Source organism: Rattus norvegicus, chromosome 8 (assembly GCF_021556685.1).
Source record: "Rattus norvegicus strain SHRSP/BbbUtx chromosome 8, alternate assembly SHRSP_T2T, whole genome shotgun sequence".
Classification (NCBI taxonomy): Eukaryota; Metazoa; Chordata; class Mammalia; order Rodentia; family Muridae; genus Rattus; species Rattus norvegicus.
In genome coordinates this window covers 118291512-118318446 of record NC_141541.1, presented here as the reverse complement: position 1 = coordinate 118318446, position 26935 = coordinate 118291512, and the positions used below count along the sequence as shown (strand labels likewise).

The window sequence follows — 26935 nt, the reverse complement described above, 5'->3', positions numbered from 1 at the left end:
ATGTAGCTCTGGCTAGCCTTGAACTCACTCTCCTGCCTCTGCCTTCCGAATGCTGGGATTAAAGATGTATGTCACCAAATAACACGAATTTCAATCTCACCTCAATGCATTGGCACACAAGAGAATACACAAACCCGTCTCTTTTTTTTTAATTCATAGAAACTGTCTAACTCTCGGGGAAACTATAGTGACAAGTGCTACTTCAGGGATCTAAATACGCAGATATACTAGACACACACATTACACACACACATACTTTCTCACTGTCCATTCTGCTCTTTTTGGGAAGTATTCTCCAACTTTTTATAAAAAAAAAAAAAAAAAGTCTGGCTTTGAACTTATAAAAGAAACCTGCCTCAGTCTTTTATAAGTCCCGAATTATAAGAACATACATCACATGCAACTTCAGTGAGGTCCTTTGTTACCAACTAGTAATATTAACAGGTTATTTTGACACAGTAAGGGCAACAGCAGTGATTCACGGTGTAAGATAATCAAATACTAATATTCAATTCTTGTTTTTAAGCTTTTGGTAACATAAAATTTCTACAAAGATAACAGAATATAATGAACCTAAAATTCATAATGTACACTGATTTATACAAGAAATGAATCCAGAACACCCTGCTCTAACGGCATCAGATGCAGGTATCTGCTCACATGTAGAGTCTCCTAAGAGCTGGGCCTTTAATTCCAGCACTCAGGAGACAGAGGCAATGGAGCATTAATAAGAAAACTAGCCATAAGAATTCATCCAGCTTCTAAGAAATAATCCTCAGGTAGTTAGTATCAATGTTTTTAAAGCCGTCTTAAGTATCCAAATGTATAGCTTAAATTCCACACTTAGGAGCAAAGAAGAAAACATAGACAGTCTAACAAACGAAGTGTTCCCAGTTAACATTTTCCCCTGAGATGGGGCTCAGTTTTTCACTGGCAATGGTCCTTGGGTCATTTCCTATATGTACTATTATTCTCTGCCTCTTTGTAAATGTGAATCCAAACTTTCCTTGAACAGAATGGGATATAACCTGATATTTAAAACCATAGGTTAATAATAGAGATTGAACTTTCAATGAGAATGCCCCTCATCAGAAAGTACTTATTGGAGTCAGCCTGGGCTCAGATCCCAAACCAGAGTAAAATAGGAAATATGCTATAAAAAGGACTTTTTAAAAAACTTAATATATACACCCAGAAAATAATCGGAAGTCAACAAAAATAGAAGTTACCAGCAGCAAAAGATTATCAATGTTATACTATGTATACAGGCACATTTTTACACGCTGGCAGTCCTGACTTCAGCTTACTGTTATGGAGTAACTAGAGGCAGTAAACCAGTTAACTGGATCTTTTGTAGCCCAGCTAACCGCCAGACAGTGCAGAGAATGTTTTTAAAAAAAAAAGAAAAGGAAAGGAAAAAGAAAACCTGGCTTGCCTTCCCAATTTAATTAATTAGCAAACTCTGCTAGCTTTGTCTTTATATATTCTTTCACGTGGATATCATGTACAACTAAACTAACTGTATTCTCCTGAGTAGATTACTCAACAATCTTTGCCCTTAACTTTCATTATTTTCTTATATTTTTGGTTGTGAGCCTAGCCTTTAACGGCTGAGCCATCTCTCCAGCCCGACTTTCATTATTTTCTTTGCCAGAGCAACCAAAGTGATCCATTTAGATTATTATGTCAGATATTACTCTACTAGACCATGTTAAAGTATTTTTACAGTACTCAGAATAAATTAAATCCTCCCAGAATCTGTAATTTTAATTTATTTCCTACAGAGTGGAGTTTATAACCATTCAAAATAATATGAATTGAAAGCATTTAATATCAACTTTACAAAGTATTTTAAAGGCCAAATCAAAACAAATGTCCTACTCCCAGCTCTTTGAAAATAAGGATCTCACTACGTGGTTCAGTCTGGCCTTGAACTCATTATCCTTCTGTCTCAGATTCCCACCATGCTGGGATTATAAGCATGTACATCCATTCTAAACCCAAACACCAATTTAGAGAAAACAAAACCAAACAAAAAAACAACCCCCCCAAAACCCAAAACAAGCCCCAACAGTTCCCAGGGGAAATGTTATTTCTAGAAAAAACAGGAAGGCAAGCACACAAGCACACAATGGGAGTAGGAAGGACTTAGTATTTTGGAAGCTAATTCTTTGATCCTTAGTGATGCCATGCTCATAAAAATTTGCCCGACAAGATATCTAACTAAGGTTCACCATTCCGGAATTCTAAAGATTTGGCGTCAGATACATTAGCACTGATGCCACTAAGCTGGCTGTCTGACAAGAGTGCTGGGAACCAAACTCAGGTCTCCTAGGTACTCAGCAAGTGCTCTGAGCCGCTGGCCACCTTTGCAGCCACATGCAGGAATTTTAAAGTTTACTACAAATTTAATTTTTTACACATCACATATTACTGTATCATTATGAGTATCACAACTTCTAACTCTCCATATCTCACATCTGTTGTTATGGGAGATAGCAGGATTTAAACATCACAGAGCTTTTTGGCCACTTACTAGAGAGCGTATCTCTGGCCAGATAACAGATGAACATGACTTAGCTACACTTCACAGCAAATTCATGTTAACATTTCCTTTAGCAGTAAGATAAATGCATAATAACTATAACTAAAGATTTTAAAATTCATCATTAATACTATCTTAATGCAAAAAAATTAAACTATTTTAAGGCATTCTGCCATTTTACACATGAGGAAACAAAGACTCAAGAATATATTCATCTTTTCCAAAAATATATTAATTAAGAGTTGAGAGTCAAAATAAACACCAACCACCATGCTACATGTTTCTCATTACTCAACCCCACATCACTTCTGATCAACGAATTCAAAGAGGGGAGAGAATCCACTTATCTACTACTCAGGAGACCTAAAGTAGCTGGGCAATGGTGGCGCATGCCTTTAATCCCAGAACTTGGGAGGCAGAGGTAGGTGGATCTCTTGAGTTTGAGGGCAGCCTGGTCTACAGAAGAAGTTCCAGAGCAGTCAAGACTACTACAGAGAAACTGTCTCAAACAAACAAACAAACAAACAAACAAAACAAAAGATATGTAAAGTAAACCAAGAATTCCTAAGTATATTTTCATTATAGTTTATAGTGTTAAAGCCCTCACAATGGCTCTCCAGTGATTACCACCACCTGGTATGCACACTCTTAGGCAGAACAGAATATAGCAAAGTAATAGGAACTGTGGGTAGCCCTCCTGGGAAGCCTCGGTCGTGAATAAGGTGCAAAGTAAATCCTCTATCTGACTACAATCCAAGAAAATGGCTTGACTCTATCAAGGTACGTTGCTTCTAAATTCCTTACTCATGGAAACTGTGACAAACTACTATCTTAAGTTATTAGACACTTCACACCCCAATGTAACCGATATAGAACTGGGTCCCAGGTTAGGCTATAATGTCCTGGGAGAAGGTCTGGTGACTGTACGCACAAGGCCAAGGTTTCATCACCCGCACCAAGACACAAACAACATAACCAGTGGCAGGGCTGCTTCTTCATGTCAGATTACCGTCTCAAGTGAGATAAGGTTATCAATAGGGCTTCTCAATCTACCAGATTTAATTAGCATGGAATTAACAGATGTTAACATACAAGTTCCACCACTAATTACCTGCACAATTGGAGGAGTTGTCTGTGAATAAGGAGAGGTCACACCGTAGACGGTTGAACATGTCTGTCCTTGGTAATATATGGTTGCTTGAGATTGGGCAGGAGAATACTGGGGCTGTACACTGACAGACTGTTGGTTTGAATCCCAGACACTGTAATTCTGTCCTTGGACTGGGCCTGGAGTTTGTACTGGCATTCCAGGGACACTGGAGTCTTGATGCACCACACTTTCACTCTGAGCTGCATACTGTGAACTAGAAACTTCCACAGAGGCTGCCCCGTGTGGTACCACTGGCACAGACGGAGGGGCAGCAAGAGACTCTGTAGAATGTCCTACCAAGGGCTGAGCGTGATCATAAGGCGCAGGGGAGCACACAGGGTCCATGCTAGGTGTAGGCAGAAGCACCTTTCCAGCATTAGGGTTGCTGGGATCCACATAGGCTTGCATGGGATAACCTGGTGGGTACCCAGCAAAGGGGTGATGAGAGGCATTATAACCCAGAGAGTCAAAGGGTAGTGGTGATGTCATCCCCAAGTTCTGCATCTGTTGCTGTTGCTTCTGAGCCTCCCTTTGTGCTACCTCTTGTTCAAACAACTTCCTGCGCTCCTCTGTAGAAAGTTTGTTTCGGTCTTTAATTCGTACTTTCTTTTTAGAAGTTGGTGTATCATACCTACAAGGAAAATAATACCACAAAAGGTTACCAATCGTGGATATCATCAAAACATTTATAAGACAGTAAGTCATTCATGAAAAAAACCACTAACCACATCTGACATCGCCTAAAATTCACTCAAAAGTTTAGTAAATGAGGGTTGTTATGCAGAGATTGCTTAAATTCAGTATCTGGCACTACACAAATAAAGGAAAACAAGGGGGCTGGAGAGATGCCTTAGTAGTTCCGTCCCAGCACTCATATCAGGCAGTTCTCAACTGCCTGTAACTCCAGCTGTAACAGCCAATGTTTCAGGCCTCTGAAGGTGTGGACACACACATTGTTAAAATAAACTGAGCTGGGAGATACAGCTCAGTGGAGTGTGTGTGTCTACCTCGGACAAAGCCCTGTGCTCAATCCCGGATGCCATATAACAAACAAAAGGAATGTGGCCGCCAAAGCAAAGCTCAAGGAAATCCAACACGTGAGTGCTTTCACCAGCATCCTCGACCTTAGATGTCTCAGGTAGTGACACCTGCCTCCTATTCTTCCTCAGGGCTGAGGCAGGTTCCATAACCACAAATACAGATTTTAAAATGGGATAAAACCTATTTCTTTGTAAATAAATGAAAAATGAAGAAAAGAAAATGTGACATGAGCCAAGAAATAATCCAGTATATGGTCCAGCGGGAACATCTGAGCTTGGTCCTCAACACACATAAAAAAGCCAGGCATAGTAGCTAACATGTGTCACCTTAGAACTCGTGAGGCTAAGGCAGGATTGCTCTACGTTACAGCATCCTGGTGCGATCCTGTCTAAAACAGATAAACAAATGGGAAAAGTATTTATATGTGATTAAATGCAAACTGCAAAACTCTTATTACTAAAATAATCTGTCTTAAAATTTACCAGTAAAATCTTAAACTTACTCATCTGAAGATATTAATTCCAAAAGCGTGTGTGTGTGTGTGTGTGTGTGTGTGTGTGTGTGTGTGTGTGTGTGTGTGTAATATGCACCACAGCATAACTGTGGGTGTTAAATGACAAGCTGTCAGGGTTGAGTCCCTCTTTCCACTATATGGGGCCCAGGGACTTGTTTGGATTTGCTCAAATAAGAACAACGCACTTGGTCACTTACCTGTCATCTGGCCTTTTTGTTCCCCGTTCATACGCAGAAGAAGGTGGTGACAGCGAGCCCCGGCGTTTCCTTTTCTCTTTATTTTGAGACTGCTTGTCTGGCTCTCTCTCTCTCGACCTGTTAGGGGTCTTTGGAGCTGTTTGATCTCTGAAGGCAGCAGTGTCCCTCCCTCGTTCAGTTACTAGAAAGAATTTTAGTAGGGAAATTACACATTAAGTATTTAACTCCTATCCAAAAAGGTAAGTGTACGGACTCTTCTAGATTTTACTTGCTTAACATTGAGAAATCAAAACCAAATGCATATTTCCTTATTCTAAGTCTAAAACTAAGCAAGAAAACTCCACATGCAATAAAGAAAAGGTTGCTTATGAAGAAAAACAAACAAACAAACAAACAAACAAGATCATCCATTGCAACTCCCCAAGAGCTATACTAGACTAGAGACCTAAAAAACATGTGAGGTAACCCTGAAATATTTAAGGGCTATCTAGTGCTAATTGGCTAGACTGGTAGCCTCTAAAAACTTTACATTGCTGTCAATGGTTCTATCAAGAAAAAACTGCCAAGAACCATCTCCCCCCAAACCCCCTGAAGCTGAGGACCGAACCCAGGGACTTGTGCTTGCTAGGCAAGTGCTCTACCACCGAGCTAAATGCCCAACCCCAGAACCATCTGCTTATAGTTCTTTATAATCCCATGCAGGAAGTCTGGCTATAAAGAGAAAGAAAACATTAGAACTTCAAGATGTGCAAAAGGGAGAATGATGGAGAGAAAGATATCACACAGGTCTTTCTTTAAGGAATCAGACCTATGCTTGTGAAAAATAGGGTAGAGGTTAACACACAAACTGGTCTTTTCACTCCAGCAACACTGGTCCAGGTTAGAAGGGATTCAAGAAACCAATCACAGTCTGTGTCGTCCCCCCACCCCCACCCCTTTCTTTAGTTCCTTAAAGTGTGTTAGAAACAGTGAGGCAGTCAAGTCAGGACACTAGGACTTCCATGGAACTTCTACTGTCTATTCTCTAATAAAGAGTACGAGCTTCAGCAGCCACTGACTTCTTGAAAATCTGATGAACATTTCTTTTTTCTTTTCCTTTTTGTTTTTTTTGAGTAAGAGTTTCTCTGTATAGCCCTGGGTGTCCTGGAATTCTCTCTGTAACCAGTTTGGCCCCAAATTCAGACATCTGCCTATTTCAGCCTCCTGAGTACTGGGATTAAAGGTGTGCGCCAATACACATAGCTCTGGTAAGATTTCTTAGTCTTCTCTGGTAAAGAACACACACACACACACACACACACACACACACACACACACACACACACACACACACACACACACACACACACACACTTGGGGTTAGAGAGATGTCTCTATAGTTAAGAGCACTTGCTGTTTTTGCAGAAGACTTAGAGTTGATTCCCAGTACCCATATGACAGCTCACAACCACGTGTAACTCTAGTTCTAGGGAATCTGATGCTCTTCTCTGGCCTCTGAGGGTACCAGGTACACATAGATACTGCACACATACGCATACAAGCAAAAGACCCATAAACATAAAAGAGTAGTATTCTTAAAGGGGGAAGGGGACTGGAGAGATGGCATAATGGGTAAAAACACTTGCTGCTTTTAGAGAGGACCAGGATTTGGTCCTCAGCACCTACATGGTTGCTTGCAACCTCCCCTAACTCCAGGTTCCAGAGCCTCTTCTGGCCTCCCATAGGTACCAGGCACATGTATTATAAACAGACATGGATACAGGGAAAGCATTCATATATACATCTAAAAAATTTTTTTTAAAGAACACCTACTTTAAAGCGAGGGAGAAAAGTTCAGTGGTACAGTACTTGTCTAACATGTGGGCTTAACCCTCCAGCACTGAAGGAGCAAGAAAACAAACAAACAAACAAACAAGAATTGCTATTCTAGAGACCAATCAACGTAAGTTACCAAAGCACCACACAGGCAGTGTAAGAAACATCTCCTTTGGAAAAATCCACCAAGAAAGAATACAGGTGCAAGTTGCCAGATTATTACATCCAATGTTTCACTTGTATAGCTGTTTCAAAAGGAAGAACACTGAAGTCCTTATAGGATGTCCCCACGATCATGGAAAGGATTCTTACATAGCTACTATACAAGTGTTCTTCAACCTACCTGTGCTCTCCTTTTCGGTTTGACTTTTCTTTGGAATTCGATATACCTCCTGTAAAACAAAAAACAAAACAAACAAAAGATGAGTTCATAGCGTGAGGTAATAAGATCACTGCTTTGAAACTGATAACATAAAGCTACGGGAAGGCCAGGAAAACACACTACAAGGAAAATAGATTGATTGATAATTAAATATTTTCCAGAACACATTTGGCTTTAAATAAAATTGAGTAAAAGAAGATGTATATGTATATACCTCACATTAAACAAAGTTATATTATCTTTTTTTTCTTTCCTTTTCATTTTGGAAGACAGGGTTTCTCTGTGTAGCCTTGACTGTCCTGGAACTAGGTTCTGTAGACCAGGCTGGTTTCAAACTCACAGAGATCCACCTGCCTCTGCCTCCCAGATGCTGGGATTAAAAATGTGTACCATCAGCACCTGTCTGGTTGGTTGTATTATCCCACTAGTGATATAGCAGAATAAACTACTATATTTGTGACAAGAACTTATTTCCTGAGAATTCTAATTCTTGAATGCCTTTGTGCATATATATTCCTGTAAAAATAAGATAGAAGTTATAGTTTCTTTTTTTTTTTTGGTTCTTTTTTTCGGAGCTGGAGACCGAACCCAAGGCCTTGCGCTTCCTAGGCAAGCGCTCTTACCGCTGAGCTAAATCCCCAACCCCGAAGTTATAGTTTCTTTACTGAGTGTATTCATAAGGACAATCCTAATGTCTCATGTACCATTCCCACTAAGAGCAATAACTCCGTTAAAACACAGTTGGACAATTACATGTATAAAGCATTTTTTTTTCATGCTCATTGTTTATATGGTGCTGGGGATGGAATCCATGGTTTCTCTCACAAACTCCAAGCTAGCAATCCATTACTGAGCCATTCTCCATCCTCAGCCCCGCCATGTCCTTTGCCATACTAAAGAAAACATTTAGGGTCTCTGCACACTAGGCGATTCAATGTACTTACTATAGATGCAAGACCAACCTTGCTAATAGCCAAATTATCTACTTTTCTAAGGCTGTGAAGGAAGAAGAGGGGAGAGGGAAGGGGGGGGAGGAGAAATGAACACTATCATTACATCATCGATACTCCCAAAATGGCATCTAATATTGTACCAAATTGATCATGAAAAATATAAACTATGTTTTATGCCTTGAATATGTTTACTTACACAGTAGCTCCTAAGCACATACTTTGCTGGTCTGTCAATCCCATACTATCCTAGTTCACCAGGTAGTAGACAGCTGCTAAGTTCTTACCCAGCTCCTGACTAAGGAGAGCCCATTAATGATGAGCCTACATAGTCTCCATGGTATGCAATGATACTCTCTCTCCCTTTATAACAACAACAACTGTACATCAGCCATACCCATGAAGCCTGGATTAACCTGTGTGACGCAGTGATGTATTATTGAAAAGGTACTCCAAGAAAACCAAACTCATTTCACACTAAAATATTTGGGGAAAATGAGAAATAATCCATATTAGACAAATGAAGGTTCAAGATGAGATATTTAAGAGGGCATGGTGGTGCACACCTTTAACCCCAGCATTTGGGAGTCAGGGGCAGGCAGGCAGACCTCTGAGTGGACTACGTAGTGAGTTCCAGGACAGCCAGAGCTACATAATGAGACCTGTCCTGAAGAAAAAAGGGGGAAAAACAACCCTCTCCAATATTCTATGCTAACAGATCACCCAATAAATCACTATAGTTTTACCTGTGCACTTATCCTATGTGTCACTCTTCAATGTTTCATGTGCATTATCTAATTTGAGCTTCAAAATGAACTTCCTGAGTGGAAGCAGCGGCCCAGTGGCACAGTGCTGGCTTAGCATGTGCAAGGTCCTGGGTTCAGTGGCCAGCACCATCAGGAAAAAAAAAAAAAGAAAAAAGAAAAATCCTCTGTTCTACAAAAAGGGCAAGTGCCTTGGAAGTTTGGTACTGCCCATTCAAGATTACCACGCTTACTGCGCTTTCCTCCTGAGCTGACTCTGCTTGTTGAGAAGACGCACCTCCATTTGCTACTCTGCTCTCAGAGACCCCTGCAGCTTCTAGCTTTGGGTACTGGGTTCAGCTCTGGTTTCTCTATGCCACTGAATAACCACATTTGGAGAAAAGTAAAACTACTACTTATCAGCAACTACCGATTAATCTGAAGAAGTTTAACCAGTGTTTGAATATACTATGCAAATCTAGGTACTTAAAGTATTCATAAAGAATACTTAGATACACACCAAGGCCCAATTACAGATAACACAGCTTCCTTCTTTTCCCTGAGATCCTGGCATTGTAAGTGTTCATGGAAGGTGCTTTAAATTAAATATTGTACAGATTTCAAAAGTTGAAGATCCATTCTATGATGGTTAATGTGCCATAGAAAATTACTACAAAAGATTGTATCAACCATTAACCTGAAAATGTATTCTGAGGCCAGCAAGATGGCTCACAGCATGTTAAGGGTATCTCTGAGTTCAATTCCTAGGACTCACGTACTTGAGAAAAAAATAATAACTGCAGGAAAACTGTCCTCCACATATGCACAATGGTGCATGTGCGTACACACACACACACACACACACACACGCCACTTTTAAAATTGTGTATATGTGTGAGTAGGAATAGATACATGATACAGGTGTCCACAAGCCAGAGGTATTGGAATTCCCCTGAAGCTGGAGTACCAGGTGGCTGTGAGCCACCAGGTATGTGTGCTGGGAACAGAACTCAGATCCTCAGGGGTAGCAGGGGCCATCTGTGTTCTTGGTTGATGGGTCATCTCTCCAGCCTAAATAAAGTACATGTTTGTTTTCAAATATATATTTCTTATATTCACAAAATAACAATAGCACCATTCACTATTGATAACTTAACTGTAGTATAGATGATTGCAGTAAAGAGGACACTTAAAAACAAATGAACAAATTTCAGTGTGTACCCAAGATTAAAAGTTAACTAACTTCATCTTCTACTTTATGAAGGCAAAACTACATAGAAAACTATTACCTACTCCCTCCTAGTTAACTTTTATATAAGGAGACTGAACTCCTAAAAATGAAATGGATGGTACCAAAGTCCCATGATATCTTAAAAGATAAGGATGAAGCATTGTGAAAACTACTGTGAAATTTTGTAGGATCATTCTATCTGGTGAATGAATAGTAATGAATTAGCCTGACTATTAGAGAACTCTACTAGGAATGATGTCACAGTGATAAGCCATAATAATAATGTCACAGTTATAGGACACTGAGAAAATATTGATCTGAATTCTGGCTCCTCACATTGACCCTCAAAACAGAATGAGTTTCTTTATCCCGGCCAGGAGACTGGCGTATTATAAGACAGTACTATGACTGGGAGACCATGGCTATGTTTAACTCTTGTACTTAAGAGAGGCCTAAAAAGTCTTATTCCTTCACCCCATCCAATATTTAGATATCATTCTTTTTCACTTCTTTAGTGCCTAGACAGTACTCCCAACAACACACATACATATTTAAGCTGTAATTGCTGTGAGCCAAGAACAAATATAATTTGCTAATGCATAAAATAAAAGTAACACCACAGTCTAAAAACATATACCAATGTCCCAACTTTGCATACTTGAGGAAGTAAGTTTAAGGTAATCTGAGCTACACAGCAAGTTCCAAGCAAACCTGGGCTACTTGAGACTGTTCTAAAACAACACACACCCAGAAGGATGGCTGAGACTTGATTCTGTTCTAAGTCTCACATATTTTTAATACTGCTAAAGAGGAGGCTATTACTACCTACTACCCACTTACCTCTATCTATCTATCTATCTATCTATCTATCTATCTATCTATCTATCTATCTATCTATCTATCTATCTATCTATCTATCTATCCATCCACCCACCCACCCACCCACCCACCCACCCACCCACCCTACCTACCTACCTACCTACCTACCTACCTACCTACCTACCTACCTACGTAATACATATATTACGTGCCAAACAGACTTAAAAGGTTCTGGATCTGACATCAGCCAAGCCCAGATTTTATATAAAAGGCAACCCTTTTTGGTTTTTGGAGACAGGGTGTCCTACAATGCAAGCTACCTGAGGCTGAGTGTAGCTGAGGGTGACCCTGAACTCCTGCTGCTCCTGCCTCTACTTCCAGAGTACTAGGGTTATTCTCTGTGACAGAAAAGCTAACTCATCATTTTCCTTCAAACCATAACACTTTTATTTAAGAAGAAGTCTTCAAGTAAACTAATTCAGATTTTGCCTGGGACCAACATTCAAAATCATTCAATCTTTATTACACCACAACATTTTTGATACCAAAAATCCTAGGAGGCAAATTTAAGAGATATCTACCTGAATGTTTTATCTCTAACCTGAAACAAGAACTACCCTGGGCAGTTAGTTATTAAACTGGGGGATGTGTTTAAGTGTCTAAATATTTTCTAGTTTTTGTGAAAATGTACCCACACTAGAGAATATAAATCTATAGACAGAAAAGAATTTAGAGTAAGAGTAAATATACTCTGGATTTAAAAATGTGATAGTAGAGTTAAGAAAAACGAGTTAATTCAAAAATGAAAGAAAATACAAACAACAAAAAGGGGTTAAGAGTCTCCACCAAAAACACAACAAAAAAAAAAATCAAACCCTGGTCCTCAGGCTTTCAGGACAAACCCTCCCTTTACTAACTGGTCTAGCTCCCCAAGACTTTTGTTTCTTTCTTTCTTTTTGTTGTTTTGTTTTGAGACAGGGTTTCTCTGTGTAGACCAGGCTGCTCTTGAGGTCCATCTTGCCTCTGTCTCTCCAAGGCTGAGATTAATGGTGTGTGCCGCCACCACCACCCCTACTTTTCTAAGATCAAGTCTTGCTTTGTCAAACGAAATGCTGAAAAACAAAATTAAAGAAGTTCTACATCTTAAAAAAGAAAATCCAACAGGTCAGAAGAACAAAAAATTAACTCCATGGAAGAAAAACATAATGAAGGGCTGAAGAGAACCCAAGTTCAGTTCCCAGCACCCACACTGTAAGTGGCTCAGAACCTCAAGTAACGATGCTGCCCCTGATGCTCCGAGGGCTTTGACACCACTGGCATCAGTATTTGCGAAACTCAGGTACCACACAGCCAGGTATGACGATGAATGCCTACCACCCCAGCACTTGGAAGGTGGAGTGAGGATGATCTAAAGTTCACAGTCATCCTCAGCTACACATATATGGTATTTGAATTTGAGGCCAGCCAGAGACATATTCTACCACTAAACACACTACAGGTCCACTATTTTCATTCTAAAGAAAATTTAATTTTAAAATGTTAACTATATATCTGTCAAACAAAAGGAAATAAATTAAAGGCATTTCTTAGATTTGTAAGGTTTTGAAACTGATTCTTCCAGAAAGCAATTCTAAAATACCTACACGAAGACTGTGGACATTCTGAGACTTAAATTCTAAATTGTGTGTCACATTCATAATCGTCAACAGTATGCATGCTACCATCATATTAGATGGTTACAAAGAGAAGGAAGCACAAGCTACACACACAGGCACACCCCTTTAATCCCAGCAGAAACAAGTGGATCTGAGATCAGCCTGCTCTACAGGGCCAGTTCTAGGAGAGCCAGGGATGCACAGAGAAACCCTGTCTCAAAAATATGACCAGGGGGTAGGGGGAGGAGGAGGGATGAAAGGGATAAAAAGTTAAACAAGCATAACTAGGTTGAACAATATGGGTGCTTATCACAGTAACAAATAATGCAAACAACTACCTAGCAATGTGTAAGTGTGCACTGTTAAAGAAAGGGATCAACACACATGGATGTAACCAGGGACCGATTCAATCATGTATATTTATTTATACAACCTATACCATACTTCTATAAAAAATACTCTTTATAACTGGTACAAAATACAAATGTAAAAAGCAGGTTGGTGGGTTCGGTCCCCGGCTCCGGAAAAAAAAAAAAAAAGCAGGTTGGGTGTGGTGGCAAACAAGACAGAGACAGGCAGACATGAGTTCCAAATCAGCCAGGTCTACAGAATGAGTTCCAGGCCTGGCTAGACTACATACTGACTGAAAATAAAAATAAAAAAAAAAAAAAATTTAAAAGTTGGCCATGTATATGCATAATAAGCATGATTTCTTTCTGGAGGGATGTACAAAATAATCATAGTTGACTGCCTGAGATCCACAGGAGATAGAAGTAGGAAAAAAACAGTTCATTATATACATTTTGGACTGCATACAAGAATGGCCTTTTTAGATTCAAAGAAAAGGAAAAGACCACACATCTCTGAAGCAGCTCTAGGGATGGTACCAAAGGATTAGTGCTGCGCACCCACATCTTCTTGGTGAAGACCTGGTTACTAAGGCGGCACCTTACCCTCTCCTCCTCAGGTTCTCCTGCCCATCTTGACTACAGTTCAAAGAATCTACCTTAGCAATGCTCACTTTTTTTTTTTTTTTTTTGGTTCTTTTTTTCAGAGCTGGGGACCGAACCCAGGGCCTTGCAGGGCCTTGCGCTTCCTAGGCAAGCGCTCTACCACTGAGCTAAATCCCCAACCCCGCTCACTTTTATTCTCTCTATATATGCTGGGCTTAGGCTAACTCATGAAGCATTGAAAATTAATAGCTGGGGACAGGAGAGATGGTGCAGCGGTTAAGAGCACTGACTGCTCTTCCACAGGTCCTGAGTTCAAATTCCAGCAACCACATGGTGGCTCACGACCATCTATAGTGGGATCCCATACTCTCTTCTGGTGTGTCTGAAGACAGCTACAGTGTATTCACATACATAAAATAATTTTTTTTTTTTTAAAAAAAAGTTAACAGCTAACACAGTTCTTGTGGCCAAAGAGCCAAAGGTCAGTACAAAATACTTGGGCAGGAGAGAAAGCATATGGAAATAGAATAGCAATCATTAAATGGGTAATCAGAATCAGGGTTAAATGTCTCCAATTTTAGATTTGTTTTTAAATCTAATAAAACTAAATTAAATCCAAATCTAAGGTTTTTCTTACACTTTTCAAATGCAATTATATCTACTATGTTTTATACATAAAGTAATCATAGTCCTCCTGAAGTTAAGAGTGGGCCCTACTAATAATGCCCAAGTCAGACAGAAAATACCTTTTGCAGCACAATTCATCCCTCTCCCATTTGACACCCATACACACTTTTATTAGAGAGGTTGCTCTAGCTACATAACAGAAAAGCTTAGACATCCACATAATTTCAGAAGATGTGAATGTCCTTTAACGTTCAATCAGTGTTTAAAACCACTACAGAAAGAACTTCAATCTCTAGCTTCTCAGTCACACAACTCCATGGGCTGCTTGGCAAGAAGAAAAAACAAATTATAGTAATCTGTGCAGAATAAAGAGCAGGTGAATACAGAGCACTTAATCAATCAGAAAACCAGAGCCAGCTTCCTCAGCCAAAAGCTAAACCACAATTTCATGGTGTTTTCTGTCTGTTTTGCAGCTGACAAAAACACTACCACAAACATGACAGGTTGAAAAGATCCCATGATATCTATGTATATATTTTCTGATTACCCATCGAACACAAAACTCGCACTAGAGATTTAAGGAGTAACATGCTCTCAGAGACTTCACTTTGAAAAAGTAGACTCTAGTATTTACAAAGGGCCAGGCTCTGAGAAGTACAACACTGAGGACGCTGCAGAGGCCGACAGCAAAGCCGTCACTGCCCTTGCTCCGAGTACTGCTGTGAAATGCCATCTGGTGTACTGGAAGGATGTGATGAGAGTGTATTAAGAGAGTAGAAAAAGGGCTGGGGATTTATCTCAGTGGTAGAGCGCTTACCTAGGAAGCGCAAGGCCCTGGGTTCGGTCCCCAGCTCCGAAAAAAAAGAACCAAAAAAAAAAAAAAGAGAGAGTAGAAAAAGATACTGTCTGGGAAAACAAGAATCATTTCCCATGGGAAAGGAAAAACCTTAAGAGAAACTGTGTCTGCTGGACTAGAGTGACCTGACATGAATTGTAGACATAGGTGGGGTCAGACCATGCTGTGCATACAAGCAACATTAAGAAAAATGTAACCAACAGCATAAATGTAGAACCATTTAAAAAAAAAAAAAAGGACACTGACATGAACATAATTGTACTTCCAGAAGATGATTCTAGATACTGAGTTATCATCGACTACTTGGGAAAAACAGTTACGCAAATCAGTACTACAGAGATACTAGAACACCACTCCTACCACAGCCATTGAGAAGCTATCCTGAAGCTGGTCTGGAGGTGGTGCATACATTTAATCCTAGCACCCAGGAGGCAGAGAAGCAGGCCTATCTGAGTTTGAGGCTAGCCTGATCTAGAGAGAGTTCCAGAACATCCAAGGCTACACAGAGAAACCCTGTCTCAGAAAAAAAACAAAGGACAGATGGAAGGAACAAATGACCAAGCCAATCAACCACCTGGGCCACATGACATAGTACTATGATTCTGGCACCCAGGAAAGAGAAGCACAAAATCATCAGACCAATGTACTGTCAAGGTTGGTATACAAAGCAAGTTCCAGGCCAGTCACATATGAAGATTCTATTTCAAAAATAAAAAATAAATGGCTCATACCCTTAAGGATAACATGTTTAGAAAAGAGAACTAACATCTATGCAAGTAATTTCTATAATCTGTCAATAATACTATAATGCATTTTATAAAGGATGACTAAAACCATAAATTCAATTTGTAAAGCTAAAAAAAAAAAAAGATATTCTAAACAAGGAGAATAGCATGCCTGATGAGGAAAGGAGAACATGTATGAACAGGTAACATGGCTCCCATACAAGAAACACTATTGGGCAAGATTAGAGACATGGGCTGGAGAGATGGCTCAGTGGTTAAGAGCACCGACTGCTCTTCCAGAGGTCCTGAGTTCAATTCCCAGCAACCACATAATGGCTCTCAACCATCTGTAATGTAATCTGGTGTGCTCTTCTGGCCTGTAGGCATACAATGAAGGTACAACACTGTATACACATTAAAGAAATCTTAAAAAAAAAAAAAAAAAAGATTAGACAGACATAATGTTCGTTTCCATAGACTTTGCTCTGTAAGTACTACTTTACTTTCTGTAAATTAAGGGGTTTATGCAATGCTACTACCGAGTCCTCTTAGTCTCATCTATAATTTTAAAAGAAAACCAAGGATAATATATTGAAAGCAAAGAGTGAGAGACACGACAGGGTCTGCCTTAAAAATGTTAGAGAAATCTACGTCCTTGTGTAAATGTATTCCTGTATGGGCACGCATCCCACCAACACACATGGAGGGCGCATATGGAGGCTCCTCCTTCCACTATATGGATTCCAAGTATCACACTCAAGTAGGTCCTCAGGCTTGGTGGCAAATAACTTTAAAAATATCACATAAATAAAGTTTCCCACCAGAAAGAATAAGTATTTCTTGGGGGAAAAAAGGCTAATTAAAAGATAGAAAGGCCAAGTACAAACTGGACCTGGAACAACAGGCTATGCCAGAAATTTTAAAACAAAAATAAATCAGTGAGACAGAAGCCAACAAGAAGGGGTTTTCACTGGCCAAACAGATAGTGTAAGCATCAAATACTGGAATTAATACAGCATAATCCACCCAAGAGAATGAGAATCCACAAATCTAAAAGCAGTTAGGCAATCAGTGACTCAGACACATTCCATGAAAACACAACTTTACAGAGTTCCGAAATTGCTCCCACCATGTAGTATTTTTTTTTTCATCTAAATGAAGGGAGATAGTGTCTCAATGTATAGACACATTGGCCTGTAATTGCCCATGTGGCCCAGGCTGGCCTGGAACTTATGATCCTTTTGGTGATGACACTACAGCATGAGCCGCCATCCCCAAGTAAACAGTAACTTTGGAGAAGCCTCGCAGACACTTCGGCAATGTGATTAAAGCTGATGATTTCAGTAATGGAACCACAGAGTGCTTTGTCAAAAACATGGCAATATTCCTCATAGGAACATGTATCTAATTTAAAATAATTAATTTTGGCAAAAAATTAACATTGTAGGGTCTGAATACATGGCAGGGAGGAATTTTTAGCCAATCTTCTACATATCTAACACTCGAACATGCATATCATGTAGAATACACACAGAACCTTCCTAAATATTTCTAAGTTTGAAACTTTATTTGGAATTTAAAACTCACTAGCTAGAAAAATTTATGTGGCTTAACTTACACCAGAAAACTCTCAAGTTACTGACTGGTGTATCATGGTCCTGAGGAAACATTCCTGACGTCTTCTCCCATTAGGAAACTCTTTCTATAATGTTCAATACTCTTTGGCCCCTCATAGCCTTGCACCTGAACTGTTTTTCCTAAACAAAGTCAGGACCTAACTACAAAAATTACCTTCACAGGCAATAGACACCGAAATGTATAAAGTAAAAATGACTTCACTTAGCAAATTCTATGCTTTATCATTAAAATAGGTTTTGGTAAACTTTTTCTGGAAAGGACAGAACAAACATTACAATCTTTATCACTTCTCTGTGGAATTACCAAAGTCTATCACTGGAGTAGCCATAGACAATATATAATATACAATATATAATAAACAATATATAATATACAAGCATGGAGCACAGCCACTTTGGAAACAAAACCGGCAGTGCCCCAAATCTCTAGTTGCTATCTTGCCTTTTGAGACATCTTACTATGTAACCAGGCTGGCTTCCAATTCATGATCCTTCTCCCTCAATCTCTGGGGGATTACAGGGTGCCAAACAAGATGGACTACTATTTAGATACAAGTAGTTTATATAACAAAACGGACCACTAAATAAAGTGACCTCAGTCAGTGATGGCGCTTCCTTTGGACGAAGCAGTGGCTAGTGAGCCCCAGGGCAGTAGGAACTACATAGTGAGACCCTAGCTTGACGGGCAGGCAGGGAAGGGGGTGGCAGCAGATACCTCACTGTAAGAGTGCTGGCACATAGCTACAATGCATACCTCTAATCCTGCACCTAGACTATTAGAGCTAGACCCTGTCTCTTACCAGAACAAAACAAACAATAGCAAACCAGTTATGTGTTAGAGCATTTTGATCTTAAAAACAACCACTTAAGCCTGTTGGTAGTGGTGCACACCTCTGATGCCAGCACTCAGAGGCAGAGCTAGGTGGATCTCTGAGTTCAGCCTGGTTCTACAGAGTGAGTTCCACACAGCTAGGACTACACAGAGAAATTGTCTCTCAAAAAAATAAAAAAGGGGGTTGGGGATTTAGCTCAGTGGTAGAGCGCTTGCCTAGCAAGCAAGCGCAAGGCCCTGGGTTCGGTCCCCAGCTCCGGAAAAAAGAAAAAAGAAAAAAATAAAATAAAATAAAAAGGGGAGAAAAAAAAAACCCAAACAAAACCACAGAAACTGAGACACTTAAAAGTATTCTCTATGCAGCATTTCCTGGAGGCAACTCTATGTAGGCTTATAAATCTCTTTTACTCTACTGACTTAACAGAAACCCAGGACATGCAACTTCATGTACAAATCTTTTTTACAGACAATATTAGTGGTGGAATGAAATTCCAAGCATTGAATCAAAACCATTCAGTTAGGTAATTATATTTCAAGCTTCTATCAAGAAAGTTTAATGTTGAATTTCCTAATCAAACAGTGGTTTGGTCTTGAGACAGGGTCTCTCTACATAGCCTTGGCTGTCCTAGAACTCACTATGTAGACCAGGCTGGCTGTGAACTCACAGACTCTCCTGCCTCTGTCTTCTGAGTGCCGAGGCTAAAGTCGTGCACCACCAGGCCTGGCTAAAATAGTGTATTGTAAAAGCAGTGCCTACAAAAAAGGATGGAATAAGAGAAAAGGAGCAATCATTAAGAAGTACTAACTTATCATTCCTAGGAAGCGTCTGTCTCTAAATCACCTACCCACGGTGACCAGAAGGAGAGATGCACATATATATCCTATATCTAAGTGTTTGTAAAGAAGACCTTAAATTACTCATTATAACCTCTTGATGTGAAGAGCAATTCAAACTGTCAAATTCATGAGACCCTTACCTCCTTTTCATATGACCCAATTGAATGAAAATTTTTCCAGTTAAATTATAATTAATTACTTGTAATCACTGTTTTGCCTTGTGAAATCTAGGCTACATTTTCAGTAGGACAGATGACGTACAGCAATTCTTCTACACAGAAATAGATGCACATGTCGCTGCTGAAAACGTAGCCCGGCTTATCTGTATGTGAACATGAGCATGATCTAGGAAGCAGTGTGCTGGGTGGTGTGAGGGCCCCTCTAGGAGGACTGTGCACAGTAAGTGCCCTCACGCCTAGGCAGGGGCCCTGTGTATACAAGGTATAGAAAAGCAGCTCACTTAATCCTTTCTCGTCAGAAGTAGGGATTTTCCCGGAACGACAACAATTGTTGACAATGGACGCACCAAAATAATGCCGGCGCCAGTGAGTTAACCACCTCTGTCCTCTTTTCACCTATTATATTTTTCATGCATCATCCAACTTCCCAACCATCTTCCTGTTTCTTCACAGAATGCACGCTAGGTTCTCGCTTTTCTTCAGCACGAAGTTGAAAATGGAGTTGAGAAAAGGAGACACATGGTCAGCTGGTGATGTTAACAAGCTCCTTGCTGCCCTGAGAAGCTAGATGGAAATGGTTCAAGTTACAAGGGGGATCACCATCAGATCTGGGAGGACAAAGAGTAATTCATGAAGCTTCATTCCCTTCCCTCCCACCCTCTTACATTTTATTGATGATCCCTATTGTCAGTCTGTCTTCACAGCAAAACCAAGACTAAAGAGTATGAAGTTATCTGCTCAGTTCTTTACTCCATAAAGTGTAGAAAGGACAACTGGAGTGCAGGTCCCGCAATGTTATATATAGTAGACCCACAAGATCAGGGAGAACTAGAGTGGTCAAAACGACCACAACCAATTCGTTCTGGTATGAACTAAGTATCAGCAACTAACACAGTACTTGGCCACAGGTGCTTATTTATTTATCAGTAAGGTTGAAAGAATAAGATTATTTTCCTTTCAGCTAATGTTTTCTTGAACACATAGGTGAAGTCAGACAGAAGTAGTTAACTCTTTCAATGCCGGGATGGTGAAATTAGTTTGTTTCTCCAAAACATATCCAATTTATCAATTCCTGATTTCAGACTCCTAGCCAAGTGCCAGCTAACATTTTGTTTTGAACTTAAAAGACAATAGTAATCAAAGTTTAGAAATCAGAGATATGGTAAATGCTTTTGAAAAGAATAGAAGAGGGGTTGGGGATTTAGCTCAGCGGTAGAGCGCTTGCCTAGCAAGCACAAGGCCCTGGGTGGGTTCGGTCCCCAGCTCCGGAAAAAAAAAAAAAAAAAAAAAGAATTGAAGAATTGAACCTCAGCACCATGTAACAAAATATAAGTTCACAGTAAGTAAAGATGTTTCTCAGCAATGCAATGCCTAAACAAACAAGTGTGGAAAAGAGAGAATTTTATTTAATGCTTCCTTGATGTTAAGAAGTCAGATAAATACAAAGTATGAAATCTAAGAACTAAATATTTTATTTTAAATACAAATAAAACGTAAACCTAAAGTCAATAAGATCATTAATATACACATTATTGTGAAACTACTTTGGTCTTTCAGATAGGAATTCAAAGGATAAGAAGAAGAAGAAATAATTGTGTAGGACTGAAAATTAGGTATTTAGAAAGTGAGGTTAGGTGTTCCAGGTATCAGTCTGAATACATTGCAGAGAACAGTTACAATTACAAACTACTACACAGAAAACCTAAAGCTTTACATCTTACAGATTTTAAGACAAGGGTATGAGATTTTATCTTAACAATCTAAGAAATGTTGACCAGACTTCTCAGCAAGCCTCTTTAAAAGAACACCCTCTCTTCTACCAAGCTGTGGCTCACTGTCTTTCCCGAGTCCACCTGTGTCCTTGCCTCTACCTCCACCTTTAATACTAAAGTACTGCTGTTCAGGCTGACAGTCACCTCCAAACACCTGAGGGACTTCAAGACCTGTATTGTCACAAAGCAGGCTTTAAATAAAGGTCCAACAAGTACCCATTCTAGCACCTCTCATTTAACCAAAATTCTGATCCCTGCTGTTAATACATGGCATCACAGACACTTACTATCAACACTTCCTTTTACATTTATTTTAAAAAGTCAGGTTTCACCCTAAATCTGAGTTTATGCTCAATTCTAAACGATCAAGTGTAACTATGTTAAGAGCACACACTGGTATATGAAGAAGTCTCAGCGGAGTGAACAGGAAGTACAGCACACAACCAACTACTCCTTGAGTTCCATCTAAGGCCCACAGGGTCAACCACACAGTCTAATGCAATGAGCTTTGTAGCTTCACCTGGCTATGAAAAAGACTGCACTGCTGACTTATCCAGCTGTTCCAACCCTGAGAAAAGAAAGGAGGAACAGAAAATATAAAAGGTAGGAAGTAAGCGGTTCCCATAGGGTCATCAAAAACTGGACCCCAGTCCCATTACAACTGAAGTGAATCATTTAGCTCTCATAGGTTCAAATTTTCTTATGTTCCTATTTATTCAAGATCCAGATTGGTTTTTCTGAAAGGCAAATTCTACACATCTTACTGCATTCTTTACCAAGAATATAAATATATATACATACATTTATGCCATCTATGACAAAGTTTCCAGACTGTTCTCCTTGTTATTTATTTTGAGACAGGGTCTCTCTATGTGTATGCATATCCTTAGCTGTCCTGGAACTCACTCTGTAGACCAGGCTCCCGTGTCCCTCTGCCTCCCCACTGCTGGGATTAAAGGCGTGTACCACCATGCCTAACTTCCCCCAACTAGTTAATATGGTTTGTCCAACAAAAAAAAAAAAAAAAGAACTTAAGGGCAGAACTATTTCAAAAATAAACCAGTGCCACGATGTTCTTTCTAAAATTAAATTTTATGATATTTTATAATGTGATGTTCCTAAATTAGCAAGATTTTCCAATCAATTTCATTGTTAATTAATTTTCTATAACCCACTCACTAGATTTCCAATTAATTTAAACATTTGTTGTCATTACATATTAAGTTTAATACTAGATGGATTTTTATTTTATGTGAAGAACTAATAAAATCACCAATACGCTGCACTTTTCTCAGTGAGAGAAAAGGAGGCACTATCTGGACACTGCTTTGACAGCAATGGCTCTTACAAAGGCTTCACGAACACTGGAGACACAGCTATTCACTAGCTGAGAGATCATAGTCCATGTTTCAGAAATACTCATGGCTGGAAATGTCAGTTTTTATTTAGATTTATAGCACACAGAATCTGAATAATTCAGTTACAGAAACAAGAAAAAAAGTTCCTTACCTTTAGATCTTTCCAACTGTCTAGTAGCTTGGTAGCCAAATCACTTATATCCACTGTTTTATCTGGTGGTTCCTGGCTTCTCTCACTCTCAACATCAGACACACCCTCTTCCTCATCTTGGGACGGTGTTTCCTCGGCAATAGTTTCTTCTAGTTTTGTGCCATTGCTGTCTTTGGGCTCGGTCTCAGTGTCAGCCTCCGGTTCAGATATGGGTAATTTACTGACGTCGATGGTGCTTTCACTCTCAACTTTGGACTCGCAGAGTTGTGATGGCAGGAGCTGTTGGGACTGCAGTTCTTCATCTTCCTCCACAGTGACAGTCTCTAACTGATCAAGGTCCTCTTTGCCATCCTTGCATTCTAGCTCACTGGTGACGTCTGAGACTGCACTGTCCATGCTATTTTCACTTATAATCTTAAGTCTGCGAAATATGAGTTTCTTGGGAGTATCTGTATCCACCTCTGTGCTCGGCTTGGCAGAAGGGTCCGGTGTATTAAGCGGTGTGTGAGCACGTGATGTATTCTCACTAGAATACCCGTCTCCTTCACTTAACTGAGGAACAGCAGTCTTAGTCTGAGACCAGCGTTGAATAATTGGAAGTACTTTGCTTTCTTCCAACATATTTTTAGTAGGAATGGGCAAATGCTCCAAAGTCTTTATAATCTGATTAAACATAACAAAAAATTAATCAAGCACTGTATAGCTGACCTTCCAAACATCAGGTAAGGACTCACATACAGGAAATGTCCACTTTGGGTACTGTCTTACTAAATTAACACCTTCACAAATACAGAGGCCGTTGAAGGCTATAACATTATTTCCTTTTAAGATGGAAGAAAAGTACAACTAAAAAGTATAGGGTAATGACACAACGCCAATGTCACAATGTCACCACTAAGTGTGACTGATAAATACTCTCTAAAGGAAGGGATCCCCACACTATGCAGCTTAAAAAAAAAAAAAAAGTACTAGTCTTCATTTCCAGTCTAATTTTCTATAAAATTCTCCAAGTTATGTAACAGAAGCTTGGGGACCATACAACACCATGTATTAAAATAATAGTTTCCACATCTGATTCAAGCATTATCTCCTAAGTTAGCCAGGGATAATAACTAGGTGAGGACAGCTATTGCATCCCTTAAACTGAAATCTAAGTATTTCTTACAAATTAGTTTCCAGTATTGGTCTATAAAAACCTAAGTCCTCCCCAACTTATTCCCAGATCTCTTCAAAAAAGGTTAAAGGCAAGAAAAATTACTATATGCCCACTCCAATACTTCATTTTTATTTTTGGTTGTTCATACTTATTTTGGCTGAGCCATCTCACCAGACCCCTGATACTTCATTTTTAAAAGTGTTTTTATTGGCTGGGCGGTGGTGACACACATCTTTAATCTCAAAGGCAGAAACAGACAGACTTCTATGAGTTTGAAGGCAGCCTGGTCTACAAAGTGAATTTTAGGACAGCCAGGCCTAGAGAAACCCTGTCTCAAAAAGTCAATAAAAAACTAAAGTGTTTATTAAAAAACTGACTTTGGGGGGTTGGGGATTTAGCTCAGTGGTAGAGCGCTTGCCTAGCAAGCGCAAGGCCCTGGGTTCGGTCCCCAGCTCCGAAAAAAAAAAAAAAAAAAACTGACTTTGGGGTAGAAACTATGAAAAGTCACAGAAAGTTGTAAAAATGGCAACCCAGTAATAATGTTGCCAATTAATCTTTACTCAGCCCTTTGAAGACACTTCTTTGCTTCTCGGAATGTTCTAAATCTTGCCAATAATTTTTCAGAACTCAAAAATTCAAGTTTTTTATGTTTTCCCCATAATTTAAAGCTAATAGTCTTAGCAATCAACTTCCTATCAAGGACTGAGCTTACAGTTCTTGGTAGACAGATAGAACTGATTTTCTATACAACAAAAGTCTCTACAAAAGCAAAGTTATAGCCACAGGAATGATATGGACATAATAAATATTTTTATTATTTGATACTGATGAAGTGTTAAATTCATAATCACCGATATTATAGCCCCTCCATCTAAGCTATCACCCGACTTAGTTTTAAGAAACAGTAGGGGAAATGGGAACTGACCTCTTCCTGAAGCTTCTGGTTACTTTCCCGGCCATCGCCGAGCTCTGCCATCCAGATCCACAACAGTGACAACCCATGCCGTTCCAGAAATGACTTGAGACAGGACTGTGAGTGTGTGTTCTTTCATAGAGAGAAAAAGGTATGACGCAGGGTGTTAGGGAGGCAACACCAGTGCAAATGTTACAGAAAGCCCACCGTGAGAAACAAAGTTTACTTAAATTAATGCACACATAGATACACATATCCCAGAAACTCTACTTTTATTAAATATAATTAGACATCTAACAAATACGATAAAGAATCTTTTTAATTTGTCTTTACCGCAGCACTTTTTTTTTTCTTTTTTTTCAGAGCTGGGGACCGAACTCAGGGCCACTGAGCTAAATCCCCAACCCCTACCGCAGCACTTTTATCCAATTCATCCCCAATCACCTACTCTTGTCTCCTCCTCGCTGACCCACTTCTCTACAATGAGTCCCTCCTTCTACTTTCATGTCTCTTATAAATGTAATTAGTTACTTAAAGGAACATACACTACAGATGAGAACAATCTCTTCTGGTAGCTCACACCTTTAATCCCAGGACTTGAAGGCTACACTGTACATTCTGGGATAGCCAGGGCTACAGAGAGAGAAACCCTGTCTCAAAAAAACCAAATATTTCATACACACACAACACCCCTACCTCCTCTCAATAGTGCATTTGAACTTAATTAAAACTGGAAAACTATTAAGACACATCATTTACAATGAAAGTCAGTCCTGGACCTGATAAGATGGTTCAAGAAGTTAATAGCACTTGCCTGTGAGTCTAATGACCTAGGTAGACTAGTAACTTGTGGGCAGAGAGCTATACCAAGTACCATGAATTATCATAGGAAAAGAAATCCACCACGTGCCTAACTGAAGGGATAGGCACATCAGTTCTGCTATTCATAATATTATTGAACTCTTCCATCATTTTCATGGATATGAGCTTTCAAAGTTCTAAAGAACTTGCATGTCCATTTAAAACATGATTAATTTTCCTCCATTAGCCAGACTTCCATTTAAATGCCCCACCCTAAATTCAGAAGTACATTAGTATTAAAGTGCTTACCTGAATAAGCTTGAGACAGGTAAGCTTCTGTTCCAAAGTTTCGATTCTAACCATGAGCCGGGATAAACTAAGAACTTGGTTCTTATCAGAGAGGCCTTCACCATTTTCCATCAGTGCTTCAAGTTCTCCATCCACCTATCACAGCAAAGAAAACAATCTAGTTAAAAGACAAGTACAAACCACTCAACCAATCAAACTTTGGGGTGGGGATGGGGTCTTCACAATTAACTTAGGAAATGAAAAGTGCAACCACAAGAAGGAACCATGCATTAGGCTGGGGGACAGACCTATCATTAAGCCATGCCTATAGTATTACCCTTGAAAATTGAGGAAGAAGACAATGAACTGGTCAAGGCCAGCCTAGGCTACTCTGCCTCCAAGCAAGAGGGGGGGGGGGGGAGGGAAGAAAACAGGCATAACATCCCATATCAACAAATCTGTTAAAATATAAGTTGAAAGCCAGGTGAGGAAGCCATAGTCCAGGCACTCACTCAGGAGACAAAGGGAGGTAGAAACCTGTGGTTCCAGGATAGCCAGAGCTACACAGTGAAACCCTGTCTCAAACAACCAAATTAGCTTGATGTTCTATGTCTTTAATCCCAGCACCTAGGAGGTACAGGTGGATCTCTAGAGTTCAAGGTCAGCACGGTCTAGAAAGGGAGTTCTAGGATAGCTAGAGTTACCCCCCCATCTCAAAAAACTTAAATAAACATAAAAGAAATAAAAAGTAATAAGATCAATATGAAAAGCATTTCATCCATTCATCAACTATGTGAACAAGAAATTA

General features: G+C 39.6%; 1 protein-coding gene and 1 long non-coding RNA gene across 14 annotated transcripts in view; one reads left to right on the top strand and one right to left on the bottom strand.

The window, feature by feature from the left end:
- The window catches only part of Setd2 (SET domain containing 2, histone lysine methyltransferase), an 85583-nt gene that overhangs the window by 20281 nt on the left and 38367 nt on the right, over positions 1–26935 (bottom strand). For 4 of the 13 annotated variants that reach the window (XR_015626717.1, XR_015626716.1, XR_015626713.1 and 1 more), the window contains 7 exons: positions 26149–26283; positions 25051–25170; positions 22970–23632; positions 19970–20252; positions 7606–7654; positions 5448–5628; positions 3657–4326 (listed from right to left, as the gene is read on the bottom strand). Coding sequence is in view for 2 of the 13 variants with exons in the window: in NM_001401163.1 (NP_001388092.1) it covers positions 3657–4326; positions 5448–5628; positions 7606–7654; positions 22970–23632; positions 25051–25170; positions 26149–26283 (1818 nt within the window). In the remaining 11 variants the exon portion in view is untranslated. 13 annotated transcript variants of the gene reach the window in all.
- Positions 14204–16933, top strand: LOC148004360 (uncharacterized). The gene is made up of 2 exons (XR_015628075.1): positions 14204–15395; positions 15511–16933. It is a non-coding gene; the product is annotated as an uncharacterized LOC148004360 (long non-coding RNA).